This window comes from Diplotaxodon limnothrissa, linkage group LG15 (genome assembly GCF_057381915.1).
Source record: "Diplotaxodon limnothrissa isolate DT_005_m linkage group LG15, D_limnothrissa_male_GT1.1, whole genome shotgun sequence".
In the NCBI taxonomy this organism is placed as follows: Eukaryota; Metazoa; Chordata; class Actinopteri; order Cichliformes; family Cichlidae; genus Diplotaxodon; species Diplotaxodon limnothrissa.
In genome coordinates, this window is record NC_140610.1 from 37,706,964 (window position 1) to 37,724,271 (window position 17,308).

At 41.7% G+C, this 17,308-nt stretch overlaps 1 protein-coding gene across 2 annotated transcripts; it reads left to right on the plus strand.

The window, feature by feature from the left end:
* Window positions 1–369: 369 nt before the first annotated feature.
* On the plus strand, window positions 370–16,575 carry kif14 (kinesin family member 14). 2 transcript variants are annotated; one of them, XM_085372752.1, is made up of 29 exons: window positions 370–1,370; window positions 1,526–1,780; window positions 1,904–1,991; window positions 2,089–2,187; window positions 2,313–2,365; window positions 2,464–2,494; window positions 2,680–2,787; window positions 2,923–3,039; window positions 3,262–3,380; window positions 3,471–3,643; window positions 4,572–4,719; window positions 5,503–5,566; window positions 5,730–5,914; window positions 6,091–6,193; window positions 6,346–6,503; window positions 6,597–6,744; window positions 7,031–7,177; window positions 7,979–8,111; window positions 10,245–10,338; window positions 10,570–10,705; window positions 11,016–11,122; window positions 11,982–12,082; window positions 12,323–12,553; window positions 12,767–12,954; window positions 13,635–13,787; window positions 14,247–14,369; window positions 14,503–14,577; window positions 15,898–16,067; window positions 16,230–16,575. In XM_085372752.1, exons 1-29 carry the CDS (start codon window positions 370–372, stop codon window positions 16,573–16,575), a joined length of 4,854 nt encoding a protein of 1,617 aa, XP_085228878.1. The 2 variants fall into 2 exon arrangements, with proteins under 2 accessions (XP_085228878.1, XP_085228879.1); XM_085372753.1 differs by having other exon boundaries at window positions 15,898–16,048; window positions 16,214–16,575.
* Window positions 16,576–17,308: the final 733 nt, after the last annotated feature.

Genomic DNA, 17,308 nt, shown 5'->3' on the forward strand with positions numbered 1-17,308 from the left:
TCGTTCACAGTTTACTTATTGTGGCTCGGTATTGTGCTGCCATCTAGCGGTATCATAAAGTGCCTACAGGTCGCGACCATGACGTGACGTAGCACTTTCAGAGAATCCAGCCAATCAGCTGCCAGTGACGGTGACGATTTGAAATTGAAGCGGGTAGAGGCGGAAGCGAGCAGGCGAACATAAACAAAAGAAGTTTTTTTTCGCAAGTGCAAGTAATAATTTATTCGAATGGATTTTTATTTTCCTTTAACTAACATATGGAGTCATACTTACGTCCAATTTACGTGGTTTTTAAATGTGTAAAGTGCATCTGCCGTTAACTCGCCTGTCTCGTAATTACACCGTTTAGGTTTCTAACAGTCCACAGCCATGTCGATATTTAGCGTACAAGGGCGGAAACACACCGCTTATTACGACAATCTGCTGTCAACATCAACGTCCAGGACACCCGGCCGAGAGCGAAAGATAGCCGACACGACGCTGGGCAAAAGTGTGACCGCATCAGGGGAGTCTGCATGTGAAGACAGCAGGTCATCAGATAAAAGCCGTCCGGTGAACAGGACGTATGTCGTCTCTGCCCTGTCAAAGAGTGGCAGCGGGCAGCAGACCCCTTACCGAGCCCGGCTCACCCTACAAAGACGGTCAAAGAGGAAGACCGGGGCCGAAACGGCTGAACAAACGATGACAGACAGCAGCCAAAGCACCACAGCAGCTCCGGAGAAGAGACTGACTCTGCAGCGCAGGACCAGGACTCCCTCCATGGACAAGAGCGGACGTGGGCAGCCTGGTGGCCTGCAGTCAACGCCCAAAGTTCTCGGTGAACCAAACGGGAGGACACCTGGTTTATTCAGGTCAATGAGCTTAAGAGAAACTGCGACTCATGTGCAAACACAAGGGAGGTTTGCGCAGAACAAAACCTCCTCCTCTTCTTCATCTTCAAGTAGAAACACAGACGAGACCCATACCTTTAAAACGCCGACCAGAAAGACCCCGTTTGAGAGAATCGCTGCCAAACGAGACGTGTTTGAGAGACTGGCAGGGAAAGAAGCTCCCAAGCCAGCGTTGGTCAAATCTGCCAGTCTGGAAAGGCCCAAACCCCGAGCACAGCAAGCCGAAAACACTAAACCCTTCCCGGCTCCTCGGATCAGCAAGACGACCTCAGGTGTGCGAAGACCTGACACGACGCTGCAGGTGATAAAGACAAAGACCTCGAACCAAAAGGGAGACGTGACCCAGGTCAGGACATCCGATCCTGCTCCTCCTGAACAGATCCTGCCCAGTACCAGTGAGGGTCTGAAGCAGCAGGACTTACTAAAAATGGAAAACAGTGCTGTTACGGTGGCTGTGCGTGTCCGCCCCTTCAGTGCCAGGTTAGTGTTTAACTGCTGGGTGACTGAGAAGCAGGCCCCCTTGTCAGTATATTAAAGTCTGGTTCTGGAATCTGTGTATAAAACACTGGCATGCTACTTGTTTAAAGAAAGACAAACAACACATCTCTGAAGTTTTTTGTTCTGCTCTATTACAGGGAGAAAGCTGAGAAGTCCTCACAGGTCATCTTCATGAATGGCCAGGAGACTGTGGTCCAGCATCCAGAGTCCAAACAGAGCTACTCCTTCACCTACGACTTCTCTTTCTGCTCAGTGGATGCCAGTGACTCCAACTTTGCCTGCCAGCAGACCGTGTATGAGACGCTGGCCAAACCTCTGCTGCTGAGGGCCTTTGAAGGATTTAACACCTGCTTGTTTGCCTATGGCCAGACAGGTTCTGGTAAATCATACACGTGAGTGGACTCACTTTTCATTTACATCAGTGTTCTCACTTATGTGGTCATTTGTTTTGTTTTGTTTTTTACTTTTGTACTGTAATCTGTCACTTTGATGTGTTAAGACTGATTGTTTTGCAGGATGATGGGTTTTGAGGAGGAGGTAGGGGTGATCCCAAAATTCTGCCATGAGCTTTTTTCTAAACTGGCCTCAATAAAAAGTGAAGAGGTAAGCTCTCTCTTTGTTTTTTTACATTTCTATTCCAATTTCATTTTTATCTGAAAAATAATTAAATGATCTGTTTTGGGTCCCTTTTGAATCTCAGGTCAAATGTCATGTAGAGATGAGCTACTTTGAAGTGTACAATGAGAAGATCCATGACCTGCTGGTGACCAGAGAAGAACCAAACCAGAGGACGATGCCCGTGAGTAGTTTGCTGTTTAGTGACACTCATCCCTGCCACATGTTTTTATTGCTAACTTGCCACTGTGGTTGACTTACCACAGGGGGGGGAAATGTAGAAAACCTTTGTTTGGATTTGTTTTCCAGCTGAGGGTGAGAGAGCATCCGGTCCACGGGCCTTATGTCGCTGAGCTCTCAGCGTAAGAAAATCTCGTCTTTCTCTCTTTATTCGCTGAAAGCTTGAACATTCTTGGATGGTACCTTTTTCAGAATTGCTCAGCTTGCTGTTTCTTCACAGGAATGTGGTGCGCTCTTACAATGATGTTCAGGTAAGATGAACCAGTTGTCTTTTTATTAGTGGGTGCTTTCAAGAACAAGCTAGGTCTTCAGTGTCAAGCAGACAAAAAGCCTGTTAACCGAATCTGAAAGGCTTGTCATGGAAATGAATATCTTCAAGTGAGATTTCACACAGAGAATCAATAATAATTTAAAGTACTTTTTTCTTCTTCTTTAGGGCTGGCTGGAGCTCGGCAATAAGCAGAGAGCCACAGCAGCCACAGGAATGAATGACAAGAGCTCCAGATCTCACTCTGTCTTCACCTTGGTCATGACCCAGACTAAGGTACTGTCTTCACTGTGTATTTACACCTCTTTTCCCTCTTTGAGTTTTTATGTAAAAAAATACGTTAGCACGGGGGAGCGGATGAATCGTGCTTACATTAAGTGCCTGTGAGTCCATTTGTGTTTGTGTGTGCAGACTGAGCTTGTGGAAGGCGAGGAACATGACCACAGTATCACCAGCAGGATCAACTTGATCGATCTGGCAGGCAGCGAACGCTGCCACTCTGCCCAGACCAGTGGAGACCGACTCAGGGTGAGCACATGTTAACTACCATGTGTGGTTAAGTCATTAAGCAGTTAATCATTGCTTGTTGGAGATTGGAGATGGAGACTTTTAGGTGAACCACGGTATATAATTTTATCATTCACAAATCAGAGTACAGTCTCTTGTCTCAGAAGGCTCTGGTTTCTTTGCATTGTTGGCCTGTTCATTAATTTTTCTATGCTTATTTTATTCAAAACGATGTCTTTATAGGAGGGCGCCAGCATCAACAAATCACTGCTGACGCTCGGAAAGGTCATCTCTGCCTTATCAGAACAAGCGCTGACCAAGAAGAAAGTCTTCATACCGTACAGAGACTCTGTCCTTACATGGTGAGGGAACAGTGTGCTTGTGCACAATTTCTTTATTTGTTTGTTTGTCAGCAATCACAGTGACGGTTCTCCTCTAATTGTCACCTGCAGGCTGTTGAAGGAGAGCCTCGGCGGTAACTCTAAGACGGCCATGATCGCTACGCTGAGCCCGGCGGGCAGCAACGTGGAGGAGAGCCTGAGCACTCTACGCTATGCCCAGCAAGCCCGCACAATCATAAATGTGGCCAAGGTCAATGAGGACACCAATGCCAAGCTCATCAGAGGTCAGGCATCCATAACATGCTTAAAAATTTGTATACTGTAGACAAAAGGTATCTATTTATAAGCCTTATGTCTAAAGCAGGGTTTCAGGCACACTTACTGTGTTGGTTTGACATGTGAGCCTGGACAAATCCTTGGTCACCTTATAAACTAAAAAAAGAGAGGGAGGGAAAGTAATTTTTATATGAGAGATTCTTTTTCCTTTTTTCCCCTGTAGTTCTTTGTAAACCTGAACATCTGCCTTTCAACACACAAAGCCACACCTGTATTTCCTTTTTTACAACCAAAACCACAGAGTAGCTTCACAGGTGTAGTCAGTATTTTTGGACTGTAAGAACTCTCTCTCACACACACACATATAAATATTTTCATGTCTGTCCTTCAGCTCCTCCTTCATCAGCCTTTTTCCTCTCTCTCTTTTGTTCATCCCTGTGTTTTTCTTTATATGTGATTGTGTTCCTGTTAGGCACTCGCTCCCGATCGCTTTCGCTCTCCTCCTTTACCACTCACCCTCCCGCCTGTCGGCCCGTTTATCCATCACCAGCTCTTGCGCTATCCAGTTGAAATTAAAGCCTGGCCCTAACCTTGCCTCCAGGCCATATTTATGCACTGTCAGTTGCACATGGCGGCTAACTGTCATGCAAGTATTATTTTTCCATAAGATGATAGCGCTGCTGTTTGACGTTTTTAGCACTAAGGGGAGCTCTTGCTGTGGATTTCATTCACGATGCCTGTCAGCGGGAGATGCTCAAAGTGAATGTGACTCAGACAGACAAACCAGTCAACTTCAGTGAGGGACAGTATCGAGCAGTTTGCTGACCAAATCTGAATATTCCTCTCTAAAGTGGCATCATATCTGCACATTTACATAATCTTGCTGCAACAGTTTTCTCAGTAGGAAACAATCTGGATGAATTTTGTGTGTTTCAGAGCTAAAGGCAGAGGTGGAGAAGCTGCGAGCAGCCCAGATGAGCTCCCAGGGTGTCGAACCAGAGAGAGTGAGGCTCTTCCAGCAGGAGATCTCCACCTTGAAGAATAAACTCTGTCAGCAAGAGAGGGAAATGATTGAGGCCAATCGGTCAGCATTACTGCTATAATCCTACTGAATCCTCAAATGAACAGTTCTCTTTTTGCAGTGGAGGGGGTCAAATGAAAGCTAGTTTTAAAGTTATTCTTCACACTCACACAAAGTAATAGTATATTTACAGTGATCTATATGTTTCTGTGTATTTGTGCAGTCTTGATACATACAGTTTGTTATTGAGTTCTAATAACAGAAAGATTTACTTCTTTCCAGTGTATATTTTTATTAGGCTAAAACATTCAACATTCTGATATTAGAAATAAAAATCAGACATTTTTAGCATGACAAAGATGTTAAGTAGAGCCCAACTAATATAGAAATTTTAAATAAAATATTTGTTATGTGTGGTTATTTAGATATTATGACAATGCTCTTTCAATATAATCAGGATTTATTATCACAGGAAGTTGTGCGCTACTCATTTATCAGAATCAGAAATACTTTATTAATCCTGAAGGAAATGATGGAAATTATGCTCTGCTTTGATCAGCTGGTTATTTTTGCTGCTTTCTAAACACTTGTGTTCTCAAGTGGAAAGCTGCAGAGTGCCCTCTGGTGGATGAACTAAGCAACGTCAACCCTCTTAACTTGGTTGAAGGGTGTTTCTCCCATCTCTTCTTTAAAACCTTTTTATTTATCGGCCATTATAAATGCTGATATCAATATATGACTTGGGGTTTACTTAGCAGTGGGTGATGTTAGTGGTAGAATTTGTTCTTATGTCATTTTTGCTTTTGGTTATAAATTATTATTTTTTTTTTTCAAATTTTCCGGCAGGGCGTGGAGGGAGAAACTTGAGCAAGCAGAAATTCGCAAGCGTGAAGAGACCAAAGAGTTGCAGGTAATTTCTTTTTTCGGTGTAACCTTCATTTTATTAGTCTACTCTCTCTATCATTCTGCACCCACCATGCTCGTGTTCAAACACTAATGTTGTTAAAGAAGAAGCTGAAAACAAAGGAGATGAACCCCCCCCTCTATAAATAATTTTTGGTCTGTGTGATCAGAAAGCAGGAGTGACCTTCAAAGTGGACAACCGTCTTCCCAACCTCGTGAATCTGAATGAGGACCCTCAGCTGTCCGAGATGCTTCTCTACATGATCAAAGAGGGTCGCACTACGGTGGGCAAGCTCAAGTCCAACTCCAGCCACGATATCCAGTTGACTGGCGCCCTCATTGCTGACCAGCACTGGTAAGACCAACTCCTCAGAGAGGGGTGAAAACAGTAGCATATTGTTCAGTCAGGTGGAATACCTGCATCAAGATGGATATAACCAAGGAATATGTAGCCCTACGAAGATATTTGGCCACTTTTTTTGCATTTCACCTAAAATAGTTTTTATTTTCTTTATATATATATTTTTTCAGTGTTATATCCAACATACACGATACTGTCAGCATCATTCCGATGGAAAACGCCAAGACTTTTGTTAATGGGAACCTCATCTCTGAATCCACAGTCCTACACCATGTAAGTAAAGCAGCAAGTTCTAACTTTTTTGTCCGTCTATCGCTTCATTTTGTTACTCTCTGTAAATCAAACAGAACGGTCTGTCCACGCAAGGCCCAAAGCGTTTCATAAATGGTTTCTCTCTGGATCTGTGTCTCTTGTCCGGCTTCTAGGGCGACAGGGTGATTCTTGGAGGAGATCACTACTTCCGCTTTAATCACCCAGCAGAGGTGCAGTCTGGGAAGAGAGCGTCATGCTGGACAGGCGAAGGCGACGGTCATAAAGATTTCGAATTTGCTAAAAACGAGCTCCTTGCAGCTCAAAGAGCGCTGTGAGTGGAGGGAAAATCGGCCAGACTGAGGCTTTTCTGTAAAATGTTATTCCGTACTCTCAAAATCTGAATTCCCATTTTTGTGTTTCTCAGGCTTGAGGCAGAAATTGAAGAAGCCCATCTTAAAGCAAAGCAGGAGATGATGCAAGGAATCCAGATGGCAAAAGAAGTGGCTCAGAAAGAGCTTTCTGACCAGAAGGTGCTCTATGAAGAAAAGATCCGAGCCTTGGAGAGAGAGCTGGTATACGAGACTTTCTCTTCTTCTTTTTTTTAAAATCTAGAAATAGGCCAGTTGGATGATATCATCAGTCATTTATTATTGTAACCCTGTATTAGATTATTGACAGTCTGTAATTTTCATTTACTGTAATATTGTAAACTAAAACCTCAAATTGAAATTGCTAGGTGTATTTTCTTAACACTTGTGCATTTTTAAAGAACCTTTAAACATAGTAGAGTTTTGCACGCTCTCATACCCTGTCAGATTATGCAAACTGCAGATAAATGCCAGCATTTCGTTCCTTCAGAATGAGGAGAATGAGCGGAAGCGCCAACAGGAGTTGGAGAAGCAGAGGGTTGCCAGCCAGATGGCAGAGCTCAAAACTGCCAAGCTGGAGTTGGAGCAGGAGGTGGATGTCCAGAGGAAACGTCTCCGTATCCACATGGAGACCCAGGTTAGGATTTTTGATTAAATTAAGGAAATGACAAAAACAGGATGGGCTAGATTATTTTGATTTGTGCACATGTTTAAAAAAAAAAAAAAAAAAAAAAAAAAATATATATATATATATATATATATATATATATATATATATATATATATATATATATATATATATATATATATATATATATATATATATATATATATATATATATATATATATATATATTTATATTTTACACACCCAATTTACATTTGACCAGTCGGCCTTTATGGGAAGCCTCCTGTGTGAAGGTTTTGTGTGTTTGCAACCCTTTGGATCTCAGGTGCTACATTATGAGGTACAGGTGGAGACGGCCTTGCAGGGGAATTGGGCAAAATTAAACAGGACTTTGAACAATCACTTTTTGATGGCATTTTTTTTATGGATGAAAGTGAAAATAGCTCAGGAATGTGCGCCGTACCATCAGGTTTTCCAGAAAGAGACTGTTGCCTTTTCTTTTATTTCCCCTATGACTGTAGGCGGGAGGGAGTAGGTGGGCGAAATGTGTGATATTTTCAAGCAGTCATCTTCTCGCTTTTCTGGAAGTAGGCATACAGGAAATCTATATTCATTAATTATATCACCTCTTTTGTTCGCTCATCCTCATGTTTTCTGATGTTATGTATGAGCATTAGCAAATATGCTGACTCTGGGCTTTATGTTTAACCATTTGGGATGCGTTTTGAGCCACCGTGGAGCTTGGCTTCAGGCGGAATGTTTTACCCTGATGGTTTTTAATGTTGTTTACATTACCATGACTCACTCAAGGCTATGGAAGAGCATCGTGTGCGCCAAGCGAGGATTGTCGAGGCCCTGGAGGCGGAAAAGAAAAAGATTGGCAAGGAGCTGGAGGAGATTCAGAAGAAAAGAGCTTTAAGGGAAAACCATACGCCCCAACATGGTAAGAGTTAAGTCAACACTGAACGTGTTTGGGAGTAAGGATCACATCGTGTAAGCAGAGTTGTCCTGAGCAGCAGAAGCATTAGAGAAAAGCTGTTTGCCACTATATCAACGTACACTGAAGGTAGTAAATATGTAAAGCACTAATGGGCCTCCATATTATTAGAGATGCAGGCTTTTGAACTAGGCGGCGATGACTAGCCAGATGGTCTGTCTCCTCTTTAGACCAGTTTAGAAATGGTTTCCACATTTATCTAAAAGAACTTCAAATTTCAATTTGTCTAACCACAGAACAGTTTTCCACTTTGCCTCGGACCATTTTAGAAGAGCTTTGGCCCACTGCCGTTAGCTTCTTCTTTGACACAGCATACAGTGTTTACAGACAATGATTTCCATGACTGAATCGTGCCTGTTTTTAATGCAGTGCTGCCTGAAGACCTGACGATCACAGGTGTTCAGCATTAATCTTTGGCCTTGTCCCTTGTGCACATATTTCTTCAGGTTCCTGGAGTCTTATAATAATAGTATATTTGTTGGTTTTTCTTTTTTACAAACATTAGACACAGGAGCAGATAGTTGAACCTCTGCCCATCTTATTTTCTAAGCCCCTCTAAGATGCTCCTTTTATAGCCAATGGTTTTATTTGACTCGAGACAATGTTGCGTTAAAATGACTTTTTGGTAAGGAGTGTTGGGGAGTCTGACCATTATGCTGCCCTCTTATTCTGTTCATTTGTTTGTACGAGGATCATATTAGATGAATGGATGCAATGTCGGAGTTTATGAGCCTCTCAACCCTAATCGGTAGAATGTGGAGCACAGCGATCTGCATCTTACTGTAATTCCTTATAAGGTCTTTGAGAATTGTTGGTGGAAATGAGTGCAATAGCCAGTGAGTAGCTTATTTCAACTGTTCCTTTTTACAGTGAATCCCTGCTGTGTACTGTCTTGTACTGCTAAGTAAAGATCATCTGAGCCAAATGATATTTAACTCTGGGCTATCAGTTGAAGGTAGGACTGGGCGATATGACCAAAAATTCATATCTCGATATTCTTTAGCTGGATGGCGATATATATCTCGATATTTTTTTAAAGCCATAAAGTAACAACAAAAAGAGAGTTCTTAGTCACACTGTGTCCCAGATCTCACACTGGCACTTTTATTAACATACAGGGTAGATGTACATGAAAAAATTACTCAGAAATAAATTATCAGCATTTATTAAATAATAATGCTCCATAAATAAAATAAAACAATGTTGTTTTTGTGCATAACAAAAAGCTCACAATTGTGCAGTCAAAATGTAAACTAACAGACCCTGAGCATAATAACAAAGACAAATTTCGCATCTGCTCTGTTCCCAAGTTCTACTGCGTGACTGACAGCCTGGAGTTTGAAATCCTTGTTGTAACCACGTCTATGAACAGGTGCCATTTGTGGTCCTTAAACGCACACAATACGGTAATATTACGTTGAAGTACAGTACGTAGTACTCCACGAGGCTCCTGACTACGGTAGCCGTAATGTAACACATAAAAGCGGTTCGCGATCAGTAAGCACAACCAGAACTCATACATAAGGTGCACTGTCGAGTTTTGAGAAAATGAAAGAATTTTAGGCCGTGCAGCCCCCGTGCATGGGGCTGCATGGCGTCAACGTGTGAGAGCTGTTAGCTCGTTAACACGTTGATGCCATCCAGCCCCATGCTCGGGGCGATCCGCGGTAACTCATTAACAGAGATTTGCCGCATTAATGCAGTTATGGCGTTAATGTCATTCTAACGAGATTACTGCTACCAGCAGTAAAATAGTAATCTCCAAATGTTTTCTTTTTACCGACCAGCTCCTCTTTGATAGCTGATCTTGTTGTTGCCTGCAGGTGAAGCGATAGGGGAGGGGGAGTTGTGTTCAGTGAAGTAGAGAGAGGCAGAGTAACGTTGCGTGGAGACAAAAGTGGACGAAAGAGAGGCAAACTTGTGGCTCCACAAGTATAATTATAACATAACATAGACTATATCGATATAAACAATATTATCACATCTCATATATCATATAAAAATATTTCAATATATTTAAAAACTCGATATATATCGCCCAGTCCTAGTTGAAGGTAATGTTTCATTTCTCTGTCGCAGTCTCTCCACAGTGGGATGCCATGAAGTTGTCCTTGATGATTGAGGAAGCCAATAAAATCAGTGCTAAACTGAAGAAACACACAGTGTTCAGCAGGTAGGAAAGAAAGGATGGGCAAAAGTCGCAGATATTTTTTTATTATGCATCATGTAAACACAAAAATGATGAAGAAACCAGTGGCATTAAAAAAAAAAAAAAGTAAAAGCATGTAAACCTATATCCAGTCTTTGTATTTAGCTACTCCCTAAAATACAGCTGTAAATGAACACGTGGCTGCTGTTAACCTTTGACCTTATTATTTTTATTGACTTTACTCTCCTGTTTTAGACATGAGAGCTCGGAGAATGAGAAGTGCGGTGGTGTGCTGCAGGTGCGAGTTCAAAACACAAAGCTGGGAATTGCCACTTTCTGGTGTCTGGAAAAGTTCCAAAATAACATTGCTGCCATGAGGGAGCTCGAACGGGTAAGTCTGGGATCAATTCTGCGTTCAAATTCATAACCTTTTTTTGCTATCATGTCTTTCTCACATTAACCTGTGTTCTAGTAAGACATAGCACACCTGTTCAGCCTGCACGACTCTTCCTTGTTTTGCAAATTCAGAGCCTGACATCAGCTCCAGTCACTTGCAAATTTCCTAAGTGTTTGACCTCATTTATAGTCCAGAATGGATTGTTTTATGCCCGACAGAGGGATGCTGCCTCACTTTGCGATGCTTTTCTCATTAAGCTGAGTAAATGAGAGTGGACATGTCATCAGGAGTTTATTCACCACAGGGGGATTCCAGCTCTAAAGATGACAATGTGTTTTACGACCCCGATGATGAGTGGGAGCAAGATATATCAGCCTCTTCTTCCTCCGCCGCCTCCTTTTCTCGACGAAGGTAATTATCCAGCTCCTCCTATCCATAAATCCTTCTTCCTAGCATCTTACATTTACATAAGATTAAATATGGAGGTGGGAAAGTTTTTAAAAACACTGCTTGTCCCTTAGGGAAGGGTGTGTGTGTGTCAGTGTACCTTAAATTTCATCTTCATCAGAGCTTTTAGGAAGGAAAAAATAGAAGTGAGCATTTTTGCACTGATTTGCATTGACCCTCTCTCTGTGGACACAAAGCGTGCCACAAAAACAGTTCCCTTTTTAAAAAAAATGTTTTACTTTTCGTATGTGGAAAGTTGAGTGATGGTAAATACTTCAAGTAAATTTGGAATACTTGAGTTATTTTCACAGCCCTCCCAGTTTCCAACATTGTGATTTACAACCTGGCACATATTTCTTGATAGTTAAACAGTCCTGTTTTCTCTCTTTTCCTGAAAACTTTCTACCCAAAAATATTCCCCTCTTTGGTGTATTTCTTGTGTTTATTAATTTTCGCATGCAGGTCAGGCTAAGGTGTTTGTTTGGGAGCGGTATGGAGGACACACACACACACACAGCACCTGCTGTACATGCAGAATATATTCCCCCTCACATTGTGGTTATTCTTGTCAAGCAGTCCTGGTGTTCCCAAACTACCACTAGGCACAGCCAAATGAAACACTGCACAGGCTCTGGGGCTCCACCATATTGCTCTTTTACTCCAATAAACCTTTGCCTAAACAATCATCTCTATTTACTGACCTTTCCACCTCTGGGTTTCTCTTGCAAGTAAAGTTTATTCTCCTGTGTCTAAAGAAAAAGTCAGTATAAATGTTGAACGTTGGCAGCGGTACCAAGTGGGTTTCTGGTTGGTTTGGCTTTAGAAGCAGGAGTTTGCTGAAGAGCAGAAGGATCTCAGGGCGTCTCTACGAGATCCGGGTGCATCCCATTCAGAGCCTCCACAGTGGCTCCTCACAGTCTGCTGGTAAGAAACACAAGTAAATATGCATAAAATATTAAACGTCGTGTTCTTAAAAGGCAAATGTCGGTGGAATTGAGTGGCGAAAAGCTGCCTCTTGTTGTCTTTCTAAAATGCGACATTGTTACATGAATATACATTTTCAGACCTGCATGCAGCATTCAGTGCTACAGCTGTTAAACACTCGACTACATTTGCTTTTTGTGACAAATGATCATCACCCACTCTTCTCTGTGTCTGACCCAGGGTTAATGGGTGTGACCAAATCCCCCTCCCTCCATTCCAGCATCTCAGACCCTGGGATGCCTGGCATCTGCAAGGAGCTAGTTGGCCAATCACTGGCCCGTCTGCGTAGTTCTACAGGGTCGGAGGAGAGCATGGCAGATCGGTTAATCTCAGATCTAAACCTGGTCTACATGGCTGTCCAAACTATATCTGACCTATACGACAGTCTGGATGATGACAGCCAGGATAGTGGTGAGTTCCAGTCAACTTCATAGACATTAGTAAATCACTAGCTACCGATGGATAGGTAATGATTAGAAGAATAATTTGTGGATATTCGTCCTCTGCCAAGGTAAGAGCTGAGCCAAAAGGCATGTATGACCAGGCCACATTCATAAAAGTGGCCTGGTGTTTATTGGGCACAAACTTTTATTGTGGTGCTTTTTGGTGGTTTCTTTTTTGCAGTGTTTGTGGGTAATTTGGTGGCACAAACTGAGTTGGTGAAGGCCACGACAGCCATAGAGAATGCAGTGTTTGTTACCATGCAGTGGTTGGCCAGTGTTAAACCCTCCTCCGGTCTGCTCTACACGATTGCTGAGGAACTTAAAAGCCAAGTCAAGAAGATGGGAGGGTTCTTCCAGATGTTGATTCAGGTGAGGAAAAAAAATACCCAAAGGTATCACACGTTAAAGTGACAGTACACAAGTTTCAAACTGAGGTTTCTGCTTGGTGACGATAAAAGGCTAAGCCAGCCTACATGCAGATTGTATCATTATTCTCTAATCATTACACTCCGCCCATTTTGAGTTCAGGCAAATCAAGCCTTTTTTTTTTTTAAGTTAAAGGCTATGCATTGACATGATGTCTGGGTTTTCTGGCATTTGCAGTATATGAATGAGTCAAAAAGAGTGCAAAATCTAAGCTGACAAATGATTTTCAATTTTGCGTAGTTTGGAGACGGGTGGCTAATCAAAATGCAGAGCATTGATTGACGGGTCTTAGCTCTGAGCTGTTTGAGCTCTGTCTATGGAAATGGCAAAGCTGAGGGAATTCTCAACCTTGAAGCCCCAAACAGAACATGAATATATGGAAACTAAATCTAAATTCCTTGCCACTCTCAGCACCCAAACACACAATTTTCCCCTCTCGATCCTTACTTTTAATTTTTTCTAGCATTTTAATTTATTTACTGCCCCTTCAGACTTTGTTGGCTGTTGTGCTCTCTTGCTTGCATTGATTCACTATTAAATAAATGTGAACTGAACCTGTGTATCAGTTTGTTTGTGCCGACTCGATGCTGAGTGAAACATTCCTCTCCCGCCCTCACATCCAGGGTTGCGAATCTGAGATCACATCGATGGTGAAAGAAGCCCGAAGGAAAACTAGTCAGTGCCTGGATAAAACTTTACTTGCGCTTGGACACATGGCAGTAGTGACAGGCATGTCATTGAATGTCACGGGACTGGGCGCCCAGGCTATGGGCAAGGTAAGACCACCAATAATTTAGCTGGGAGGTCTCTGTTTGGGCACTGTGGGCCACTCTACTCATGCCCCCTCATCACAACTATTAACTGTATGAATGTGAGTGTAAGGTACAGCCATGGTAACACGGTGCACCAATGCTAAGGTTTTATGTATTGGGATGTAATTAATTATCTGGTCCTTAACAGGTCATAAACCTGATATGAATAATAAAACATGATACCACACACTGTCATTATTTATTTAACAAAAATTAAGCCGAAATGTAGAAGCTGTGAGTGGTTAAAACCAAGTCCACCCTTACTGCTTCCACTGGAATTGTTGCTGCCCATTAATCTTGGAAGGGTGAAAGTTTGTTTGAAAATTAATCTGAAATCTGTCATTCTTTGTAGCTCTGGTAACTGACTGGAATAATGTGGTCATAAAAAGTCATTTGTGTCCTTTTGTTTTTTTTAATCGTTAGCCTTCAGTGGTCACGTGTCTAATGAAGGGAACTGGTAAGGGTGTCCGATCTCTCTTGGAGGAGAGCCTCACCATCACGAGGGAAATGCTGAGAGAGGCTCAACTGTCCTATCCCAGAAGCTCAGTAAGAGATCACGCACTTATTTAAAATGTCGTGCCTTTTTGTGCTCATTTATATCACAGAAATGCTATATCTGGTGTGTTTTTAAAGTGCTTATTGAGTTGCTACCCATGATACCTGTCATCTTTACACGCAGGTCCTCCAGAGCCTTAAATCAAAGACTCTTGATTTAGCTCGTGCTCTGGAGAGCTACATGTACTGCCATATTTTGGTAAGTTTCATCAACAGAATCCATTAAAAATCACAATCTGTAGCCTCTAAACCAGGGACGTCCAACTCCTTTTCATTGCACAGACTGTCCTGTAATTATAAATGTTTGTTTTTTAATTTACTGCAAGCGCACCAAAAGTGGAAAAACTGTAATTTTCCCGTCATTTAATTGTTTATCTCTTAACTAATGACTTTATGGCAGTAGGAGTGGATGGGAAAAGCTGTAAAACCTAAGAAAATGCAGTTAGAAGTTGAACATTTACATACTCCTTCATATTTTTTTCTAAAGCTCTCTACTGGGCCAGTTTCAGGTCTTCGCTCGGCCGATTCTTGCCCCCAGGCCTTATGTTTGACACCCCTTCTCTAAACCCTTTAGTTTTTTTCACAATCAGATCTACAACATAATGCAGCTTAAATTTCTTTTTTTTAGCCTCTATTGTTTCATTATCTTTTTTTTTTTTTTTTTATTAAGAATGTAATCATTAAAAAATATGTGTCAAACTTGGGGGAGGGAATAAATGGCATTTGTTATCTGCTTTGTGGAGCTTCATTACAAAAGTCCTGGCACTTGTTTTGGTTTAACCAGAGCAAAAAGACAACAGTGCACGCTCAGCTGAGCATCCTGTAGGTAAAGGTTAAAAACGATCCTCCGTCTTGACACAGGCTTAAATGTTACGGATTAAGACTCGCTGCCACAACAGCCCCATTAAAGATGCCACTCAGCCTTTATTGCTCCTGTAAAGCTTAGTGTGCCGTAAGCTTATCTCTCTGCGGTCATCCCTCGGTGATTGTTCACATAATGAATGTGTTGAATGAAGGGGCATAAGTCACAGCTAACAGGCTTGTTTGTCCTTATCTTAGCCACACAAAGTAGCAGGTTTTGTTTTGGCCTTTTTACCTTTTCAAACCAATACATGACACATGTAGGCAGCTGGGCTTTATGCTGTCCACAGTGTTATTGTAGTCAAATAAAACTGAGTTATATCCTCCAAAAGCTATTTTCAGGGTGTTTTTCTCACTATTGGTAAATGTAGCAGAGGCTTGAACCCAAAATATTTTCAACTTGTAGTGATTCAGGCACTGGCTGCAATTCTTTTATTTCACTTTTTGTGTAAAATCTATTCTGCTCACCCGTTAAAATATAACTTAAGCAAAATACAGGAGTCAAAACTGGTTGCATTTAGTTAATAGTAAATTTCTACACATTATAGTAGGATCTTTGTTGTGTTTTGTATGTAATTTAACAGATGAAGTTACAAGCATGTCCTGTTTGTTTGCAGTCTTGTTGTCATTATGTGTAAGTGCTAATGTCTGCAAACAGGAGAGGGAATCGGAACCACAGGAGGCAGAGGAAGGGGAGGAGGACGCTTTGGCTTTACTTTTGCAGAAACTGAGGACGACATCAACCAAACTGTTCCAGCTGAACCAAGCCATTAGACAGTTGCATTCATCTCTGTCTACAGCCTTACGAGGTAAAGCTTTTGATTCACAGTGTCAAGACACTTACACTAATGTACTTCCTTGATGGGCAAAGGCCAACACTAGCTCTTACAGATTATTTTCTGATAGTTCAGTGGCAGCAGTGTTGGTAGATTTAAGGATGGTTGACCAGTCTGTCCCTGGTGCCCTCCTCCTAGGAAAAGACTTCAAAAGCTGCAGAGATACGATCTCCTCTTCTGCCAAGGCTGTTGACGAGCTGATCACCGGCCTTTCCAAGGATGGAATTGGGGCCCCAACCCTGCAGCTTCCCTGTCTTCAGACCGTAATGTCTGCACGAGATGAGCTCCACTCGACCCTGGAGTCCTTGTCCTCTCTCTGGAACCAGCAGGAGGAGGGAGAGAGCAGAAGTTCAGCTAGTTTTGAAAAGGATACAGAAGAAGAAAGCTCAGCCAAAGAGAGAGCTGCCACTCACAGTACTGTTAGACATCGAGTTGTGAGCAAGATTGTGTACGCCCTCGCTCCAGGTGTGCAGTCTAACAGCAGCCCGCACTGGGTATAGTCTTTATTTGTCGTATCACATGCTGTTTTACAGACTGGTAACAGGAAAACTGCAGTATAGCATCTACAAGCTGTATTTACACAACCATCTGCACACCAGAGCAGTAGTTCCTCTAATTTGTCTTACTTCTAATGTTCTGTAAAGGCAGCTGTTGTTAAAATATTCAAACTGATTTCCCTAGCTTAGTAAAAATGTTGCTTTTCAGCAGTTCACATTTATTTTAATAAAAATCAAGTGTTTTGTTAAACATTTAAGCCACCAGAATGTGTATAGCATTACAATTAGCAGATTAACAGCATTAGGAGTAACTAGCTGTAAAGATGTGCTGTGCCAGGTTTTTGCTCCTTTACTTTATATATTTTTTTCAGAAGCATTTAATAATTTTACTGCTGGTTTTTCTTATTAGTTCCAACATGCAGATTCAATAGTCAGCACCTTAGGTACAACATTTTGTTAAAGGTCTTGATTACCCACATGTTTTCTTTCTTGCATGAAGTCATTTTGTTGTCATGTTTGGATCAATATTGCTTTTGTACATTGAATAACTCGTACTGTAAAATTTGCACTCAGGAGAGACTTGTATATTTGGGGTTTCTTCTCAATACACATACTTTAACAGGGCAAAGTTTTTAATCGTGTTGGTTACTTTTGTTTTTTTATTTAGTCCTTTATATGACTTGGTTTAAAAAAAAAAAATGCTACTTGTACTTCAAAAATATATGCACATGGTTTG